The 21,384-nt window shown below is 39.2% G+C and overlaps 1 protein-coding gene across 1 annotated transcript in view; it reads right to left on the bottom strand.

Moving 5' to 3' along the window:
- The window catches only part of PXDN (peroxidasin), a gene marked incomplete at both ends in the record, with an annotated part of 84,540 nt that extends 64,714 nt beyond the window's left edge, over nucleotides 1–19,826 (bottom strand). Inside the window, one exon of the mRNA XM_080342528.1 lies at nucleotides 19,600–19,826. Coding sequence (XP_080198654.1) covers nucleotides 19,600–19,826 — 227 coding nt within the window. The remainder of the gene's footprint in view (nucleotides 1–19,599) is intronic.
- Between the last annotated feature and the right edge of the window lie 1,558 nt (nucleotides 19,827–21,384).

Below are 21,384 nucleotides of genomic sequence, written 5' to 3'. Positions count from 1 at the left end.
GTGCAAACTAGTTAATCTCCTTTTCCTTTAAAAAAAGGTGGGAGCAATTTAACAGACAAATTTTAGATTCATAGGTTTATTAGATTTAATTGGTTAAAATAATAATCTAAGTTACAAATGACCTCTGCATTTATCATTTGTCTAGCTCTCTTCAGATGTTTTAATAAAGTAGGAGCTGTCAGAACCTGATCACTTTGCCACTGGTAAATTCAAAAGAACAAAATAAGAGAAAAACATTAATTTTTTTCTAACCGTTGAAGATTAATTACTACCCAGCAGAAATAACCTATACCATAAATGCCAAACTACTATGTTTCTCAACACAGAACAAAAGATCTGCAAATGCCAGCAAGACTACATTGCTTATGTCTACTTTATTCTTATTCTTTTTTTATTCAAGGTCATCCCAGCAGGAAATGAAAAACAGCCATCAGCATAGTAAAAACATTCAAACAGAGCAGAGCATGAAAATTGCACAAAAGAGGTTATATAATCAAGTCAGTGCAGTAACTGGATGATGTCAATGGCACTTTAATGCTGCTTTAACTACTGCCCTGTAAAAAAATGTGTCACTTTGTTGAACAAACAAAGAGTAGGCCACCACTTTAAAAAAAAGAAAACCAAGCCCCACTTTCAGCCATAGCACTACTTACAGTAATCCTCACTGCTAACCGTGTAACGTTTTCTAGAATACCAGAAAAACTAGGATTTGGGGGGGTTTTTTGCCTGGCTTTAAGATTTAGCCCTAGTGATTCTTTTACAAACAAAAATACATGGTTCACCTTTTTCTTGGCAGTTCATTTCCTGGATTAACTCTTCCCCAGTCTAATTACAAGATACAATATGTGATTTTCTCTAATTTACTTGGAGAGATTTTTATTATCTGTACATCAGCACTTGGCACATAAAATAAAGCCACTGCATTTTAAGATGGGAAACTAAAACATAATTACTACACAGTGAGTGGGTATTATAGTCTATAATATCTAGTATACTGTAATTTTGGTAACAAAAGTAAATGGTAGGATCACAAAAATATTGAAAACTATAGAACATGATGCAGAACATTTGGCAGTACTCACCTTGATCATAAAGCCATGCTTACAAAAGTATCCAGAATTAAATCTGGATGATCTATCAATTATCCAATTACAGTGCCTGATTTGTAAAATATGCCATATCTGTTGAAACGGAATTCAAGTTTATAAGTCTTAAAAATATATATATATATTAATCAGGTGCAGCTTTGGTGAATGGAGAGCTTATGACACAGCCTTCTCCAAGAGCTAAGGATTTGTTTTAACTAACAATTATTTTGCCATTAGAGTTGAAAGGAAAACATTTAAACGTGAACTCGGTGAAAAGCAATACAGTATTGTCTTACTAAGTCTGTAGATCCCTCTGCTGCCCTTGTTGCCAACTTTTCCAACCAGCTATGTAGTGCCATTTATAGGACTCAAGTAGGATTTGCTGGTTCAAAGTTTTAGGCATGTAGGCTTAATTGCCAAGAATTATACATGGAAATTTCACTCTGACATGATCATAGCTCTTTGTCTCATCCAACTTCAGAGTACTCCCTCCGCTACAGAAACACTGTATTTTGAAACTAGAAATTTTATTTTATAATTGTTTTTAATTCTCATGCTATCAAAAAAATAATCAAAAAACCTTTTAACAGTGTGGGTAGAATTCAAACAGATGTAATGCTATTTCTGCAGTCTGAAGGAATAACAAGAAAAAGTGAAATCTGTCTTTATTCCTCTCAGAGAGATCTGTTTCTAAAACCAAACAATGAAAGGGTTGTGAACAGTGCAGCCAAATGACTCATTACTGATTATTTTTGTCAGAAATATCTCTGGGAATGGGCTGCTTTCTTGTCCTGCATTTGTGCCATGCCCAATAAATTAAGGTACAATAGCTGCACGTGAGTGCTATGTTAATAGAAATACATAACGGATAAAGACAAGCACACAGTGAACTGATGACTGGCACAGTCTGTATTGTAAAGAGCTACTGATACATTGAAATATTTTTAGATTATTAGTGACAGTTGGAGATGATACCTCAGTTTTCTTCTCAATATTTGTTTCAACTGCATTTTTCAATCCAAAAAAAAAAAAAGTATATCCTCTATAGTAGGCAAAAGAAGATAGCAAAAAAAATGAAGCTGGCTAGTGTATGACATACCATGAACCACTGAAACAAATGCAATAACAGTTTAATTTTATTAACAGTCATGTGAATTAATGCCTGTGAGGAAAAAAAAATACAAGAAATACTGCTTTTATGCTTTAGCCTTTCTCCCCTGCATCTACCGCTTTGCAAAATAAATAATGTTTCCGCACTTCTCTGTCTCACAGGGATGCTTATGTCTAAATTCTATGTCCATGAAATATTGATATTCTCAGAGAAAAGAACTGAAAGCCAGGAAGAAATATTATCATCCTCTGACCTCCCACACAGGCCAAGTCACACAATGGTAGAGAAGTTCCTGTCTTACAGCAATTATTGCTGTCAGAGCTGAACCATGCCTTTGAGAAAAATAGAAAATTGTGATTCAAAGGACCATGAATCAAGTAAAACCTAAAGCAAGTCATTCTGGTACTTAACGACATTCACTGTTAAAAAAAAGATAGTCTAGCCATGCATCCAGCTTGAGTGTATTTACCTTCAGATTCCACTCACTAGAAGCAAACAGCAAGTCAGGAGTAACACTGACTATTTTGCTTAAAATAGGTCCAGAGAGGTTAAGCACTGAAGTTCATGTGTGGTTTTTTGTTTTGTTGTTTCGTGGGGTTTTTTTCAGCAGTTCTTAATGATTGCTTGTTTGTTGTTGTTTTTTGTTTGGTTTTTGTTTGTTTGTTTGGTTTGGGTTTTCTTTCCTCGGGGCAGGCAGCCTCACTGATGGAGTGCATGGGAGATTGAATTACATTTATTATACCAATAAATAACATCCAGCATCTATAATGCCAATGACCTTACTAAAGAATACACATTTTGTCTCCTTCAGTTCAAAAAGAAGTCTTGCAATACAAGATCAACATCAAGCCAAAGGATGTGGAAAACTGAAGGAACTACTGCAACTAAAAATAGCATCTAAATTTGACTCAAAAGCCTTTATTCATTGTAAATCTATGCGTCACTCTTCCCTCTGTACTAGGCGGATTTTATTGGAACATATTTCCAACCATTATGTATTTCCAATACAGAGATTACCATTTTAGATTCAAACAGACTCAGGTGTTGTTATAATTTATCTAGATATTTGTTCTTACAGAATGCCAAAAACATTTTCTATTAATATGGAAGGTACTATTGGCTTGCATAAAGTGTAAAAACAAAAATTCAGGTACTCTATTACCCGCTTCCCGGTTTCAGACAATGTGACAGCTCTTCCTTCCACTTCATGGAAAATCCCAGGTCACTTCACTGAAAAAGCTGCAACTCTTGGAATTTTATTTTCTGTTTCCTGAAGTTAATGACAGGCTGCCAGAGCAGATAAATTAGCTGTTTTCTTGCTATGCCTCCAGCTCCTCCTGCTCCTGGCAAAGCAAACTCAGAAGAACTGAGTGACGAGGCTGCGTCAGGACTTCTCCCATATTTATCCTCTCATTCCTCATCAGTACAACCAGCCTCGGCACAGGCACCCATGCGGTCCTGGCTCATGGGAGAAGCTGCTTGTTGACTATGAAGAGCCTCAACCTTAAAGTACCCAACTGAATGACTTTCAGGGAAGGGAATCTCTGGGAATAAAGATAATTCCTTCATTTTTCTTCTTTCTATGCCCATCCTATCAATATCAAAACTAGAAAAAAAAACATAATAAAGCAATTTTAGAGCTACTATTCACTTCCAATTCCTGCTTCCTACTCATTAGAGAACAGGTTACTTTACAGAATGCATCAAGAGAATCAATGATTAATAATAATTATTATGCTTTATACATTTTAATCACATTCTGTAACTTGAATCAATCAACACCCATCTCATTTTACCTCACATTGCAAAAGTAGAACTAAACTAAATAAAATGTACCCCCTTCATAGTGCTTCTCATATTGACAGTAGTAAGTCAACAATTTATTAGAAATCACTTTTTAGTATCTCTGTAATGTTCATTACATTAACAAAGTACAAAAATACCAGAAAGAAGCATGAAACACTTTTAGCCAGAAAATATTTTTGTACGCATGTTGTTCCCAAGGTCAAAAGTTCCTGTCTCAGTATAAGCAAAGATGATTCTGTGCTGCTTCAGTCTTTACAGTTTAATGCCATTTTTAAAGACTTTTCCATTTTGAATGTTACAACTTACATCCTTATTTTCATCACTCCTTATCACTTTCAAACTTGCTATCAGTCAGGCCATATAAATATTATTTGGGCCATATGGAGAGCAAATCCATGCGCTTCTCAGTAACACATTAAATCTAACATGGACTCTCAAGGGGTCATTCCCAGAGTTCAAAAGGAAAGAAAAATGCTTTCAAACATATGCACATGCAATAAAACAGAAGTTAAAAGGAGGGATCTGGAGTTGTTTAGCCTGGAGAAAAGGAGGCTGCGAGGAGATCTTATCCCTGCCTACAACTGCCTGAAAGGAAGATGTAGCAAGGAGAGTGTCGGTCTCAGTTCCCAAGTAGCAAGTGATAGAACAAGAGGAAATGGCCTCAAGTTGCATCAGAGCAGGTTTAGACTGGATATTAGGAAAAATGTCTTCACAGAAAGGGTTGTCAGGCATTGGAACAGGCTGCCCAGGGAAGTGGTGGAGTCACCATCCCTGGAGGTGTTTAAAAGATGCATAGGTAAGATCCTTAGGGACATGGTTTAGAGGTGGACTTGATGATCTCAAAGGTCTTTTCCAACCTAAATGATTCTATGATTCTATGGGTTGATTAGTCTTGCAGAAATAGAATGAAAATAAAATATTAGAAATATCTCTAAAAGACGAAATTAAATGCAAACCTGCATTTCAGAAAAATCACGATTTAAAATAGCCACATAACAAGTCAGAGAGTCATAGAATAGTTTGAGTTGGAAGGGACTTCTAAAGATAATCTAGCCTTAGCCCCCCTGCCATGAGCAGGGACATCTTCAAATAGATCAGGCTGCTCAGAGCCCTATCCAGTCTGCCCTTGAGTGTTTCCAGGGATGGGTCATCTACCACCTCTATGGGCAATCTGGGCCAGTATTTTACCACCCTCATTGTACAAAATTCCTCCCTTTTTTAGTTTAAAACCATTACCCCTTGTCCTATCACAACAGGCCCTACTAAAAGTCTGCCTTCATCATTCTTACTGGCCCCTTTTAAGTACTGAAAGGCTGCAATAAGGTCTCCCTAGAGCCTTCTCCTCTCCAGGCTGAACAACCCCAACTTTCCCAGCCTGTCCTCATAGCAAAGCTGTTCCAGCCCTCTGATCATTTTTGTGGCCTCCTCTGGACCCTCTCCAACAGGTCCATACCTAGCATAACAACTCAACAGAGGGGAGATTAATTAAAAATTAATTCAGGGAAGTCAAAATTTTTAATTTTAATGTTTTTGAAGTAAGACATTTGTTTTTGCTGCTGGGTGGAAGCAGCATGCCCAGGGAAACATGGAGCGAGGGGCAGGTGGCTCTCCCTCACCTGCAAGAAGGGAAAGTGGAAGAGGACTTCTTCTGCAAGAAGATCTCAACAGGGGTGTTTACAGCCCTCTGTGTGTGCAGAACCTGTCCCTTCATGTTGTATCACAATCTCCATTTATTTTTAAGACTTTTCCCTGAGTGCAGGCCCATTCCAGTGAGGCCCCAGGGGCCAGTTAACAGCTTCCTCAGGAAGCAGTTCCTCCCCTCCCGCCGCCTGCCAGGCCACCTTTTCACCAGGGCTAACATGAGGGGCCACAGACATCACAGGCCACAAAATCAGGGAATGATTCAAGTGAAACCAAATGCTTTTCCCTCGCTAATTTTTCTGCTAACTCTGAGAACTGACTGAGAAGACCAAGGGCAGAAACAAGCCACTACTGTTGACACCCAGCAGCCAAAAGAAACCCAAGTACCACTCACAGCGTGTTTCTGGGTTGAGTTTTTTTAACTGTGAAGTGGTACAATCTCTATTTTGTAAATTAAAAGAGCAAATTGAAACAAAGCAAATGGGTATCTACTAGCATTAATGTACTAAATAAACTAACTACTTAAATACATTACTTAATATCTTAATATAAATAGTCATCTCAAAAAAAAAAGTTTGAGTAGTATCTGCAGCCAAAAATTACCAAAGGAAAAAAAAAAAAAAGTCTAGGTTTCAATAAGCAGATATATCTGCTAATTACTTTTCAGCCTCAAATAATAGATTCTTAGAATGTTTCTAACAACTGAAAATACATATTTACATGTCTTGGAAATGTAAAACTACTCCGCTTGACTAAGAACACTGCCACATATATAGCTTAAAAGCCAGTGAAAAAAGTCTCTCCCATAAATATTATCCACCAAATTTTAAGTTCACCTTAAAAAGAATTGTCTTGGACCCACAGCTAAACTATAACCGAGGTAGGACTGGTCAGAAGTATAAATACACCCTCTGATCCAGAGGCATACAAATGCCACTTTGTGGCTGGGATTTCCACAGATACTTAAGACACCTCAAGTAAAATTTAAGAGGCTGAGAAGTGCAAGCCACAAACCCAGCACTTAACTTCTTAAGCACATAAATTTCATTACTAAAGTTTCCTCTGGCATCAGATATTGTGCTACTCCAGTAGTGTCGTGGCTGAAATCTCTCCTGAGAGATGACAGACACGCTCTGGTCTCTAGAGGGACAAATCCTGAAGATAACACTGAGCTGAATTTTATTTCCCACCCACTGACGCTTTGTCACTATGCAGTTAAAAACAACAGATTTACAGAACAAAGACAGATCAACCAAGAGAGGAAAAAAAAGGCAAATTTTAAATCCACAGAGACATTCAATAAGTTTTTCAAATCCTATGCTATTGGAAATTTCTTACATGTCAGTCCAGATGTTAAAAATGATTTATTTTATAGGCATATACCATAGTGCCCAATTATCTCCAGATTTCAAATTAAATTAATTCCACTGCAATCATCAGCTTGTTTTAAAAGTCATTTTTTATTTATACTGTCCAGAAGATTGCCTCCTGAAAAATGAAATAGTCCTTCAGAGAAATAAGGATATTTTCAAAGCAAAGTCAACATGCAAAAGCCAATAAGTACATGAAATACAGTTTAATATTTAAGGATCCTATAAATGTAAATTCTACTCCAGGTAATAGACAAAGGTGCATTTATTATTATAGACTAATGATGATATACATTTTTTTTTTTCTGATTTTCAGGAGAAGACTTTAGGAAGGTAGGTATGGGGAAAAAAAATAAGGATACAAATTCTGTCATAAACAATGTCTGACAAGCAAGATGGGTACTTGCACTATGTTAATACTATTACAAAACAATTCCTCACAGATATCCACAGAAAAAAAAAAGTAAAAGAAAGATAATGGAAAACTGTTACCTGAAAAATCTGGGTTGCACAGATATTACTGTTTTCATATATAATGTGGGAATTCGAACTTTACCAACATTGAAATGGCAAATCTAGTTTGAATTCAACTTGATATTGTTGAATGGTGAGTGCCAAACCACAACTAGTTCTGATTTCTTTCTTTTAAAAATAAGGGATTATAAACACATGCCACAGAGTTACAAAACTGACCTGCCTAATACACCTGAGTACTTGAGTGTGTGGGCCATACACCAGTTATTTACCTGCCTCTTATATCTGTTCTCTTAAGTGTTATTCACACTGCAAGTTCATAAAAAATGGAAAACTTCCCCTGTACTATTTAAAGTGTTTGGCATACCCACAAAATTCTTCAAAAGATGTCTTACATCCCTTGATGGGCAGATATTTTTTATACAGGTATGACCAGTATAAAGATTGACATTGAATGCTGGTTGTTATTGTTTTTTATTAGTCTTGCTTTCTGCCACTTAAACTACTTTGCCAAACCGTTCAGTTGGAAATCTCCAATTAAATGATTTCTGCCTATTTTTACCTTTTAGACAATATTTCTTGTGTTTCCACTAGTTTTATGCAATTCTTCACATGTAAGATGTACCCAAAATGCATAAGGAAAGCAGAACATGTCAAAAAGAAAACACCTGCTCCAGAAAGAACATGAAGTTGACACAGTATAAAGCATCTCAGAAAACACTGATGGCATAACAGGAAGATCAGAAGATTTTCTGGCTAAGTTTTCAAAACTGTCCTTTATTGAATCAAGAAATATGTTTCAGCATGTATCCAAATTTTAGAAATTTCAAATGATTTAGCTCAGGAAAAAGAATAGTTCAAGTTTTAAAAATTGCTTTAGATACAGTATAGGAGACATTTCTATACTAAGAAAGGTCTTTACAGACCTTTAATAATTGCCTGGTAGTAATTATTTACACTTCTGACAGCTGTATCTTCAATCTACACATATAGCACAGAAAATTCTAACTAGCGAACATTTTAATGGGTTTATTTTAGCTGATTCTACCCCTTACATAGGTGCTATCACACTTACTTAAGGTTTGCCCAGGCCAATAAAAGTAAATCAGAAAGTTAATGACTTGAGTCTGGCCAATGCAAACCACCTATTCACATAATCCGATTGCTCTCTCTAGCTCTTGCAGCCCTGTTGCAGCTCTGCAGTTGTTGTTGCCTGATGGAAGTCTGTCCTTTTTCTGGCAATTTAAGCCAAGTATCTGGGTTTTCTTTATTTAAGACTGAGAATGTTACCTAAGCCAAAGATCTGAATTCTATGATAACTTAAAATACTCTCACCTTTCAAATTTATCAGAGAGTTTATCACAATGCTATCAAATCAATACTTTTTTCTTGAACTCAAATTAACTATTATCCCAAAGAGTGACAAAATATCACTTAAAAGGCATCATGCTTTGATAGGCAGCTTCCCATCAGCAAATGAATCATGGTGTATATTTTACACAGGCTTGCCACACCACCATACTGCTGCTCCAGCTTTTTACATTATCTTAGCAGACAATGTAATGCAGCATTTATTTGTATTTATTTCAAATTTTGAAAGGCTCACTAGAGTTATCTGTGCACCAGACCACACACTGCTCCACATATTTTCCAAAATATTTTTGAAAAATGGTAAAAAAAAGGTTCCTTACCATTAAAACATTATAAGACTTTGATTCAGATGCACTTTAAAGATTTAAATATTCATGGCAGATTTAATCTGATTATCATGAAATTTTTCTGATTATCATGATAAACAGTCATTAAACAGAAGCCACCACGAGATATCAAACAGTGGGATTTTATATCAAAGTGGCCCATCAGAACAACGTAGAGCATGGTGGATCTTGGACAGAGGCTACAAGTCTCTGAATGTAGCTGTTTTGAGAAGTCCGCGCTGAATTTCATGCTGCCCCAGCTATGAAGCTCACACTGCCTGGACATCAGTCAAAGCAAGCATGGGCTCGCTTACTCTATATATTTTCTCCTACAAAGGAGACATATGGGTAATAAAAGGCTATTAAATCCATCAGTCTGGCTAACACAATCCAAATAACCTGACATTTAGAAGTCATCATGCTGCTTACCAAAAAACAGTCATTAGTTGAGGTAATGCTGTGTACAAAATAACATTCTTTTCCTTTTTTTAGACCAGCCAGGCAATGAACAAACTGTTGTAATAAGTGATTTAAGGCCAAAGAATGTTGAAAGAAAATGTTTCCGAAAGATCCAGGGAGTGGCATTTGGAAACAGAATAAAAGACCTGAAAGTCTGAATAACATTAGATCACAAAAAGAAAGAGTTAAAACTAACTTAGGATTTAAATATGTATGCTCATTGTTTTGCTTAGTAAAACTTATAAACAACTCAGAAAAACAAACAAACAAACACAAGAGAGAATACTTTGCACCAAACCTCACAGTTTTCATGCTACAAACTTTCATAAGTTTCAAGAAGCCACACCAGGCACTGCACAAACTCTTCAATGTTCTAATCTTTGCTAATATTTGTAAAAAAAGATCAAACAAAAAGACACAAAGCTGAGAGCCCACATTGGTCTCTCTCTCGTGTCTTTCTCAAGAAGTCTGAGAATCTTCGTTATTTGCAATAAATTAAACATTCAATTTCCTTTTTAAAATAACCACTTGACTCTCATTAGCAACAGTAGTAGTTCCATACCAAAAAGAAATCAAATTTGGCAGCCCTATAAGCAAAGGAAGGAAAAGGAAATATTTATGTCATTCCATTCCAGCTCAGCCAACTCTCATTGCACCACCTCTTTGGATTGTCTTGAAACTCTGCCCATGTTTGCAATAATAAAGCCTGCAAAGCTATTTTTGTTTTGGTTGGTTTTATTGGGGTTTTCTTTGTTTTGTTTTGGTTTTTTGCCTTTTTTTTTTTCCATCAAATCCAAATGGAACAAGTGATAAAGACAATTTGGTTCAGTTATTTCCATTTTAGTGTATATATATACCCACACATACATATGCACAATATTTATAGCATGTGTGTATGTATACATATATAGACACAGACATACACAAGAGTATTTAAAATATTAACTTATTCTTATATATAAACTTCTCCAAAAAGACAAGCAATTATAAATATTTAGCTTGTGTAATACAGATTTTAAATGTCACCTTTATAAATGGACCTTTTCTGTAAGTGAAGTCTTAGCCTACAAGGCTGTAAACATTTTGGCTTGCTGGAAAGAGACTCAGCAAAAGTCCAAGCCCAGGAAGAATCAGAAGCCTGGGGATTACTCATGTATACAAAACAAAGCATAAATTCGTTTTTGTAAGATGAGATCTAGAGTGTAGAAAATAGCTGATCACAAAATAATATATGAAGTGGGGAAGAACTCTGTAAACAAGCTACAATAGGCTTTGAACGTCTCAGAAATTTGAATCCAAAAAGAGATAATTGAAAAAATACCATTTTGAGAGATGAATCAATAGGGGTAAAAATGTACAGTTTGTTTTTCAATTGCTCAAAATAGAATTGGGGCCTGAAAATTTTAATCTAACATTTTCTTTTTATCCATTATACACAGTAAATGGCTGTAAAAGGGCATTTTGTAATTAAAAAAATAAAATATGAAGCAATTTTACACTCCATGCAGTATTTCTTTTCTTCTTTTGTCATTTTCTGAATAGTTGGCTGCTATTTTTGATGTCATAGTAACAATTACAATTTCTTATGTTATGTTATGTTGGTTTCTTTCCACAGCTTCATTTTACCTTCATGCTGAGCTCAGTCCTCTTTTTTACTGGCTATACTACCTGTTTTTCATTTCTGTTAGACTTTTAGCTGTTTAATTTAAACTTAGTTTACTTATGAGCCAATCCATAAGTACACATGGGCAGCCTAACATTTACTTAATATCTAAATGATGGAGTTTTCTGCTGGCTAACGACATCCCCATGTCATCTCTTAATGAGCACTGACCTCACCTGGGAAACAAGTCAGTAAGAGCTACTCAAAAAAACAGAGGAGGCTGGAATATTTATTAGTCATATTTTTCTTAGGCATGTGTTTACCACAATGTCAGATGAGACATTCACTCCTCTCCTTGTGTCTCAGATCCAGACCCTTCTGATGATGCAAGAAATAGGCATCTCCCTGTTATTTTTCCACCAGCCTTCTTTGGGAATTAGGAGAGAAAAAAGTATATTTACTCATGTCCAAGCATCCATTTCTTACTCTTTCCAGTGACTAATCCCATGTTTGTCTCTGCTACTCCAAAGTTTCTTATTCAGTGTCCCTCTTGCCTCTAAATTCCCCAAAGTAATGATGAAAATTTATATAACTCACCACTTTAAATGTTGCTGGGTTTTGGGAAAACTGAATAAGAGCACAGACACTGAGGTTATCTGTTAGCAGAATCAGGGAGCCAGAAAATTGTTTAAATTTGTAATTTTCAACTGAGTACCTAGACAACAATACCAAGTGATCCATTGGTTTATATAATCTCCATGGCTTCCTAAAACATTGCAGCAGAACAAACAAAAAAATCTTGTGCTGACCACAGTCCAAACTCCCACACCTTTGTGAATTTGAAGACAATATTTTGAAACAGCTAGAAAACGGGTATCCTACACAGTGCAGATGAGCATATAAAGTGATTTTGTTAGTAAATGGTGACTTTTCATAGTGAGGGAAGGCTACCAGTAGAGTTTCACAGAAAGCCATGCAGGGTTCTACGTTGTTCAATTTATTCTTGAGTGGAAGAGGGATGAACAACAGAGAGAACAAAGTTTTGCTTGTGATTTTGATCTATTTTAACACAGTCTGACTAGAAAGAACAGCAGAAGGACCTATCAACAGTCTATGAATGGCTACTAAAGCCAAGAGGGCCAACTGTGTCCTGGGTGCATCCAGCACAGCATTGCCAGCTGGGCAAGGGAGGTGATTGTCCCACTCTGCTCTGCACTGGTGCGGCCTCAGCTGGGGCACTGTGTGCAGTTCTGGGTGCCACAGGATAGAAAGGATAAAAAGCTACTAGAGAGTGTCCAGAAAAGTGCTGTGAAGTTGGTGAAGGGTTTGGAGAGGAAGCTTTATGAGGAGCGGCTAAAGTCACTTGGTCTGTTCAGCTTGGAGAAGAGCAGACTGAGGGGAGACCTCATGGCATCTACAGCTTCCTCACAAGGGGAGGAGGAAGGGCAGGTGCCAAACTCTTCTCTCTGGCAACCAATGATAGAACCTGAGGGAATGGCAGGAAGATGTGCCAGAGGAGTTTTAGGATGGACATTAGGAAAAGGTTCTTCACCCAGAAGATGGTGGAGCACTGGAACAGGCTCCCCAGGGAGGTGTCACGGCCCCAAGCCTGACAGTGTTCAAGAAGAGACTGAACAATGCCCTCAGACACATGGTGTGAACTGTGTGGTTGTCATATGCAGGGACAGGAGTTGGACTCAATGATCCTTGTGGGTCCCTTCCAACTCAGGACATTCTATGATTCTATAAAATACAGACCTGACATGTATTAATACAAAGTAATATATATGGAGAAAACCAAACTTTACAAACAAAATGGTGGGCCTAGAACTGATCATTACTACTTATGGACAAGACCTTAAACTACCCTTGATAATTCTGTGAAAGCAACAGTTCAAGAGAAGGAAATATTATGTTGGGAATTATTAAGAAACAGAAAATAAAAAGCAGAGGTGATCTTAATACTGATGTATAAATCCTCAGCTCACACACCAGATCCATCCACGTAACTACTGGGGGAAGTTATAATTTCCTCATCTCAAAACACAGCAGACCGGAGAAGGAGCAATTCAGATGATGAGAGGTTAAGAACACCAACCTTTCAGTGAGAAGATATCTCAACTTTAAAAATAAATGAATGGAGAAACTTACGATCAAAGGTCATAAAATCATGCTGGCACTGAGATGACAGAGAGAGATCGAGTATTCACTCTAACAGAAGAAATGGGGGACACCAAGTAAAGACAGCAACTTGCAGGCTTCAAACAAGAGAGGAGAGCAGTTTACACCATCTAGTTTGTATAGTGCTCCTTGTACCAAAAAGCTATCAGTGTACCTAACAGCTAAATCAGTTGGAAAGAAAAAAAAAAAAAAAAAAAAGGCTGTTAAAGAATTTGCAAAGTAGAAAATAATCAAGATGTATATATAATATGGAAATAATCTTTAGCTCAGAAAATCCCTAAACTGCAGATTATTATAGGAATGAACCACTATACACTGTTGTATGCTATCTACTTATTTATAAGCTGCCCTTTCAGTCACCCTCAAAGAACAGATATTAGGTCAAATGGATCTTTGGCTTTACTCATTACAGATGTATGTCTGTAAATAAATACATATTTAGAATTTCAGCACTCAAATGTTAAGTATTTACTGGTCAAGAACACATCTTAGTAAAGAAGATGAAAGTCAGAAATTATATTTATTAACTGCAACATAAGACGATGTATTCATCTGATGACAGCGTGTTAAATGTACATTAAGATACTTGCAGGAAATTATGGGTATGATTTTGCTCCATGTTTCCCCATGCTTCAACAAAGAACTTGATGAAGGTTAACTTGGTGCTGAGATGACAAAAATACTTCCCCACTAGTGGATCTACTGACTCATTTAGGCCTTCTGCTGCATCTCTCAGCAAATTTGCCTTGTCTCCCAGCAAATCCCAAACACCCTATTAATGGTGTGCCCTTCTGCCCCTGCTAATGGCCAAGCATATTCTACAAACTACAAATGTCTCCTTAACGCATTCATGCCCTGGTTTTGGCTTCTTACACCAGTGAGACAGACATTGCCTGGCAATGGTTTTCCAGGGTTCACATCCTGCACACTCCCCAAAGTTGCTTTGCTGGGGAGGTCTGGTATCTTTTGCAGTATCCATTTGATTTGCTGCTACTCAGAGAATAGGGCTTAATGGAGGAAAAATACTCTCCCATTAGCAACAATTAACGTACCTTAAATTAAGTTACTTTCTGTGTTGTGTATGACTCCTTAGCTCAATTTTTGCAAGTTGTTTCCTTCTGCCCAAAATACTATGAAAACATTCTCTTCTGATAAATATTTTCCACTTTTGTTTAGACAAATAAATATCAACATCTACATACACATGTTTAAACTCCTTTTATTGTCAACAGAAGACAAGTCAACACACTCATGCTAGAGAAAGCATAAATAAATTAATAAAACAGCAGCAGCTTAATTCAGTTGTGATCCAAACAGTGGTGCCTGCTGCTAGTTCAGATGTCCCAGGCTATCTGAGACATCTGTTGGGAGCAAGCAGGTATGACACAGGCCCAATGGGAGACCTGCCTCCTTTTTGAAGAGGCAGCTGGAGGCTAAAAATAATTTTCTTACTGGAATATGAATCAAATCATAGGTATTCCCATTCAGTGAGGCTCTTGCTCTGGGAACTATGGGCTGTATTGGCTACTCACTAGACAGGAAGCTCAGATAGCAAACATGGCTGTAGACTCTGGTGTACGGAGACCTAACTGTAGGTGTTTTAATCTAAAATTGAATTCTGCACTTGGTCATAGAATTTCCATGAACTAAGACATCAGATAACTTTTATTCAAATAATCTTATGCTTTCCCTCTGTTTTGTGTAAATCAAGTAAATCATCACTGGCATCTAATGCAGTTTGCTGCCCAGCCAAGAGTCTGTCAAGATCTATATTCAGTTATTCTCAAACACTTCAAGTAAACTTTCAGTATCTGTTCTTCTTTTTTGAACACTATGTATATACAAATCTCAGTGTATTAACTAAAATCTTACTCCAGTGTCATATCTCTCGACTACCTCCTAAATGTAAATTGATGCTCAGCAGTGAAGCGACCAAGCTTATTCCCAGTCTAGATTTGAGACTACAATCTTTTGTCCTTCACAGTGTTGAGGTGTATTTATTTGCTCTCTTAATTGCTTAGCTTACTGGAAGTTATATAAAACGGTTTCAAATATCTTATCTGAAGCGAGGATCCTGTTTTTTCAGATAAGAATGGGATGATGGTGTGCTGACTGAAAACGCATAATTTGCAAACAGCAGATCTGCAAATAGCATGCATCACTCTGCTATATAGCCCAGAGACTCCTGCACTGACAGAATTCATACATATCACCCATTTATTTTCCCTAAATGTCTCTGTTAAGAGGCATAATGTTATCACAAAACAACACTGAAATAGAAAAATGTAATTATGCTTCCTTTACCCCTATCTCTTTGGTAATTCAAGTACACTCCAAACAGATGTGTGATTTGTGTAATTCAGTTATTTTTTTTTAATTGTATTAAGATCAATGCTTTTGAAAAGCATCAGTAATGCTTTTAACTGGCATTGTAACTGTACATCAGATTCCACAAAAATTCTCATGGAGCTATGAAAAAAAGTATAATTATTTCTTACACAGCTGTTTAGAAACTCAGAGAATTAAACAACTAACACTTTCTCTTTTCCATTTGGATAGACCCTTAACATTTACACTACAAACCAGAAATGAAAATCAATAAACAAAAAGGTATGCACTGTAAATGATCCAATGTGTAGAATATGTTGGAATCATGGAAACAAAAACAGTAACAAGCAACACTGAGACTGTTACGTTCAATTTAATTTTAATGACTACCTTCAAAAGCTACTCACCTGGAATGACTGCAGTTTTAGAAGTCCTATTAAGGTCTGATCACTTAAAATTATGCTCACGTGTTTCATTCATAACAGACAAACAAAAGAGCCCAAGTAATAATTCCCTGTAGCAAATATTATTACTAGTGATTTATTTCAAAATAGTTTCTTCTTCTCGATAATTTGCATCCTATTCTTAGTGCAACTGGGGTTCACTTTCTTTTGTGACAGTTATCTTTTATTGATTTTTATATTTTCTGTTTATAACAGAATGCTAGTCTCTGTTCTTGTTCAGTCTTTGAGATCCAGCTGCAGTGAACGCAATGATGCTTGTACAGCTAGCAAAAAAAATCAGAGAGCATCCAAGTGCTACCAAGAAAAACTGTGAACAAAGTTTAGTATTGGTCTGAGTATGTGTAACTTGTCTTGACAACAGGTTTGGATTTTGGTCATATTTAGGCAAGATAGTTTTGAAGCTGGCAGAAGCCACCCTACGGAAGAAGTGGAAGCTGTGGATGCAGCCTGCAGCAGGGAAGGGGGAAGTGCCAGAAAGTGGGGGAAGCAGGAAAGAGTGAGAAAATGTACAGCCAGAAGTAGCACTGTCAAGGTCAGCAACTGGTGATCTTATGAGAAGTTTTCAAAAGGGAGCCTGAGATTAGGAGTAGATGTTTTTGATATGTGCAGAAAAACATTTGGCTGCACTGTTGGTCTGGGGCCCACATTGTTTTAATCCATATAACAAATTATATGTGAAGTAGAGCAAAGTAAACTCAGCTTCCAAGATGGGACAGTTTTCAGAATCAGTGCTCAGCAAAACCCAATATTACTCTATACTTATAAACAATTAAAAACTTCCGGTGATTTTTTTTTCTTTTTACAAAATTGTATCCTCCATCTGTTGTCCTAAGGAAGAAATAAAACAGACAAGAATGTGGGATTCACCAATGCCAGTGGTCTAACTCATCAGCACCACACTTTGCAGGATTTTATAAGTCCATGTTTTAAAGGGGAAGGTATTCAATTAAATGTAATTCATTATTTATAATTATCTGGCTATCAACACCACCACTAAAGAAAGTACATTTAATATATAGGCTCCACATGGAAGGCAAACTGCAACAGCCAAACTGGAGATGAAATAACTGCTTCTTATATTCATACTTAAAAAAAAAGAAACTATTATTGAGCATAAAAAGCCCTCTGTGGTGATGGGCGACCTCCATTAGGCATAACGCTGCTGCGTAGAACCACGGTTCTGCATGGCAGTAAGGTAAAAATGAGCGGTAAACCATCTGGTAATTCAATGAGTACCTCAGACATGTAATAATTATTCTGAAAGTACATACTACAGCTAAAAGTAGGCAATTTATACACAATAGGTAAGCTATTTCTGTATAATTGGTACCTGCAAACTACTGATTACTAAATAAGCGGTACCATTGTTCTTTGTCCAAAAGACTCATATTGCCTGATTGTCTTCTGCCCCATCTCCTTCCCATTCGCATGCATTCAGCAGAACTGTAGCAGGAGTAATTGGGCATTTACAGACGTAATATTACTTATTTTATTTATAACTATCCCCTAGCTCATGGGTGAAAAAAGAGAATACCCATTAGCAGAAGACATGTTTTGAAGAATGCTGATCATCCGCATGTGTATTTTGAAAAGTACTGCTCTTTGTCAAGCGGAAAAAAATGTTTTTAACTTCCTTTTCATTACTTCTCGTGCATTGTGGCTTGTATTATACCAGAATGATACTTCAGATTTGGGATACTAGACAATTCGATACACTAGTGGGGCTAGTCAAGTATAATACATGCATTGTTCACACATTCTCCTCTGACTCATGGCAAAATTATAAATACCCACCGTAAGGGGAGCTCCACCCTGGCTAGGTTTCATCTCATCCTTTTCTGCTGCTGCAGACACTTCTACCTTTAACATGAAACCAAGCCATTAAGACTTCCATACTCTAAAGATTTGCCTTTTTTAGTTTTTTTTATTATTATTTTTTATTTAAGATGGTTTGCTAAACTAGTTTTACACAGTTTCCTGTAATCTCAAGGCAAAAGGTGCTCTGTAAATGTACTTTGTTTCAAATGTAAGAAACATTAACCGCCCACTTCCTGTATTGTTCCCTAAAAGGTTTACAAGTACTGCAGGACTAATCCCATTCTGCCAAAAGGCTGCGCTCCTTGCCAAAGAGGGTCTCAGTTAATGTTAAATTACTGTACTCTCCACATTAAGTAATACTTGCAAGCTGAAACAAACCAAGGCTTTATAGCTCCCTTTTGAAAATATCTGACAAAGTCACAAGTCAATTTATTACAGGAGGCCCCGCAGAAAATTCCCAGGGCCAAGCTCTGCTGAGCTTCCACGGCTGCGTGTAAAGGAAGGACAGAGCTGGTGCCAAGAGCTTTCGGAGCCCAAGTACCGATATAAGGAGGTCAGTGGAACAAATCCAGTCCTTACGGTAAGCCTTGAAACAAAATAGCTTGTGATGTTCGTTTAAATCTTTGCAATTATTACAGGCAAATATGGCTGGAAATGTTGGCATTTTGTTAAAATTAATGTGAATTAAATAAATGCTAATCCTTGTCAATACTGAATTTTATTACCAACACGATCCTGCTCAAAACATTGACCAGACACTATAGAGGAATGGCCGGACACTTCAACTGACACATTAGTGCCCGAATTAAAACAAAAGACAGAGAACTCTACACGTTCGCATGTCCTCAGTCCTTTGCAGGAACTCGAACCGCGCTAGTTTTCCTTACGTCCGGGGTTTGGGTCCCGGTTTGCTCTTACATCCCCACCATGTCTCAGAAAGGAACAGAAAGTGCTACACAGATCCCTAGCAATCCTCCTGCCAACTGAATATGCTTTTAAGCAGGATAGTAAGGAAGCAGCAAAATCCTCTTAGGGACGATTAAACTCGAGACATAATGTCCGCAGGTTAACCAGAATATCCACCTCTAACCACCCCCGCAAAACCCGGGTCACCGGCCAGACCCCGCCCGCCCCCCGCGCTGCCAAAGCCAGGCAGGGGCGCCCCGAGCACCGCCACCCCCCGGGACCGGCCGCGGGGCCAAGCGGGCAGCGGGGCTGGGGGGCGGCGAGCCGAGCCCAGCCCAGCCCAGCCCAGCCCCGCCGAGCCGCGGGCAGCCCCGGGAGTCTCCCTGCTGCCGGTGGAGCTCCTCGGTGAGCAGCGGACAGACGGACAGACGCTGCTCAGCGACGAGCCCCGTCAGCAGTCAGGGGGGCGCCCGGGCAGAGCCACCGGCGCAGGTCCATCTCCCCCGACCGCAGACAAAGGGCTGAGACTCCACCGCCACCCGAAGTGCCTCCCACTCCAGGTATCCCCTCCTCCTCCTCCTCCTCGGCCCTCCCTCCGCCCCTCTCCCTGCCCGCCGAGCCGCCGGCGCGGCAGCCCCCGCCCGGGTACTCACAGGATGGTGGTTTGGGGGGACACGGCGGGGACGCTCTCCAGCATCAGATGCATGCAGCGCACCGTGGTGCGGAAGCAGAGGCAGCGGCTGGGGCACCACACGCTCCCGCGCTGCTGCGGTGGCGGCGGGGGCTGCGCGGCGGCGGGGGGGACGAGACCCCCGCTGCGGAGCAGCAGCAGGAGCAGGAGGCACAGGCCGGGGGCGGCCGCCGCTTCGCGCCGGGCCATGCTGCCGGGCGCGGGGCAGAAGGAGGAGGAGGGGAGGGCTCCGGCAGGTCCGCGTCGCGCCCGCTCCGCTCCCCGGCCGCGGCTGCAGCTCTGGTCGGCGGCGGGGCGATCCCGTTCTCCGCGCAGCCTGGAGGAGGGGACGGCGGTGGGCCCGCCCCGGCCGGCGGCGGGCTGGGCGGCCGCCCCGCCGCGGGGGCTCCGCACCGCCCTGCGCACGCACCGCGGGGCAGCGCCGGGGCCGGAGGCCCGACAGCCCCCCTCCGGGCGGCCGCTCCCCGGCTCTCTCCCTCCATCTGCGGGAAGGGAGGGGGGTGAAGGTACCCCCTGAGACGGGTGACTGCGTGCACCCCGGGAGAGGAGAGAAGAAAGAGAAAATGAAGTGAGGGGAATGGAGAAAGGAAAGAAAAAGGAAGGGAAATGAGAGGAAAAGAGAACAGAATGCGAAGAGGAATAAAGAGAAGGGAAAGAGGAACCCTTACGGGAAGAAGCAAGTTCAACAAACTAAGTCCCATTTCTGCCCCAGTCTGAAAGACCCATGTACGCAATCCCTGGTCTGTTTCCTCTTAGCGCTGCAGCTTTATGGCCAAACAAGGAAAATCTGTCAGATTTGTTCTGAATTACATTCGACTGATGGTTTGGGGTATGTAAATGTGTATACCGTCAAGGAGGTGTAAGAAGACTATCAGAATGTAACTGTACTTAACGGTTGCAGCCTTAGCTGTCAAGATCTCAACTCTTTCTCAAAACAAAAATTGCACAAAAATAGGTTATATTTGAGATTTCTAACATTTCTCTAATATGTTGTCTCTTTTCTGTGATGTCAGTTCCAAAGTAGAGAGATACCTTTTCTCCAACCCTCTTCATGCTTTGACTGTCCCAGCTGAAAACATTGGAATGTCATTTCTATGATGACAATAACAGTCATCACAACTAAACTATTAAATGTAGCAACAACACGTTGTTTTACAAATGATGGGAGTCAGCACCCTCAGTTCCACCCCAGAAATAAGCCATGGCACTTCTGCAGGGTTGCCTGCATGCCTTTTTTCTTCAAGGAAAAATGTAAAGGCCATTCTTGCCTAAAACTTAGCTCTAGCAATTCTTACTTTGAATCTTGCTGTGAAAACTTAGTTTTAGCACATGAGTCAGGGAACAGCTTTTTTGTTTGTTTGTTTGTAACACCAAGTCACACACCTCATGTGGGAAATCAGAACCTGGAAATGCGCTACAAGTGCTGGAAATTACTGATGGGCCTGGAATCAAAATATGCTGAGATGAGTCATTACCTGTAACTTTCTTTCTGCAGACACACTATTTGACTATGCATTCCCTGAGTCGTTGTGTCTCTCTTCTCTAAAGCAAGACACTGCTTATCTCTTCAAAAGGAATTAGCTAATGGAAGCATAGAAGTGTTATTCTTCTTCTAAGGAGTCTCGAGTCCTTTAAAACATCCTTCATCCTCGCAGGGAGCTGGAGGCTGGCTAACTGGGAGCGTGGAGAGGCTTGTGAGAGTTTACAGAAGCAGCAGGTTGAAATGTGATGTAGATTCAGCAAGCAG

The sequence above is a fragment of the Nesoenas mayeri genome, assembly GCF_963082525.1.
Source record: "Nesoenas mayeri genome assembly, chromosome: 3".
NCBI lineage: Eukaryota > Metazoa > Chordata > Aves > Columbiformes > Columbidae > Nesoenas > Nesoenas mayeri.
This window is presented reverse-complemented; position numbering and strand designations above follow the sequence as displayed.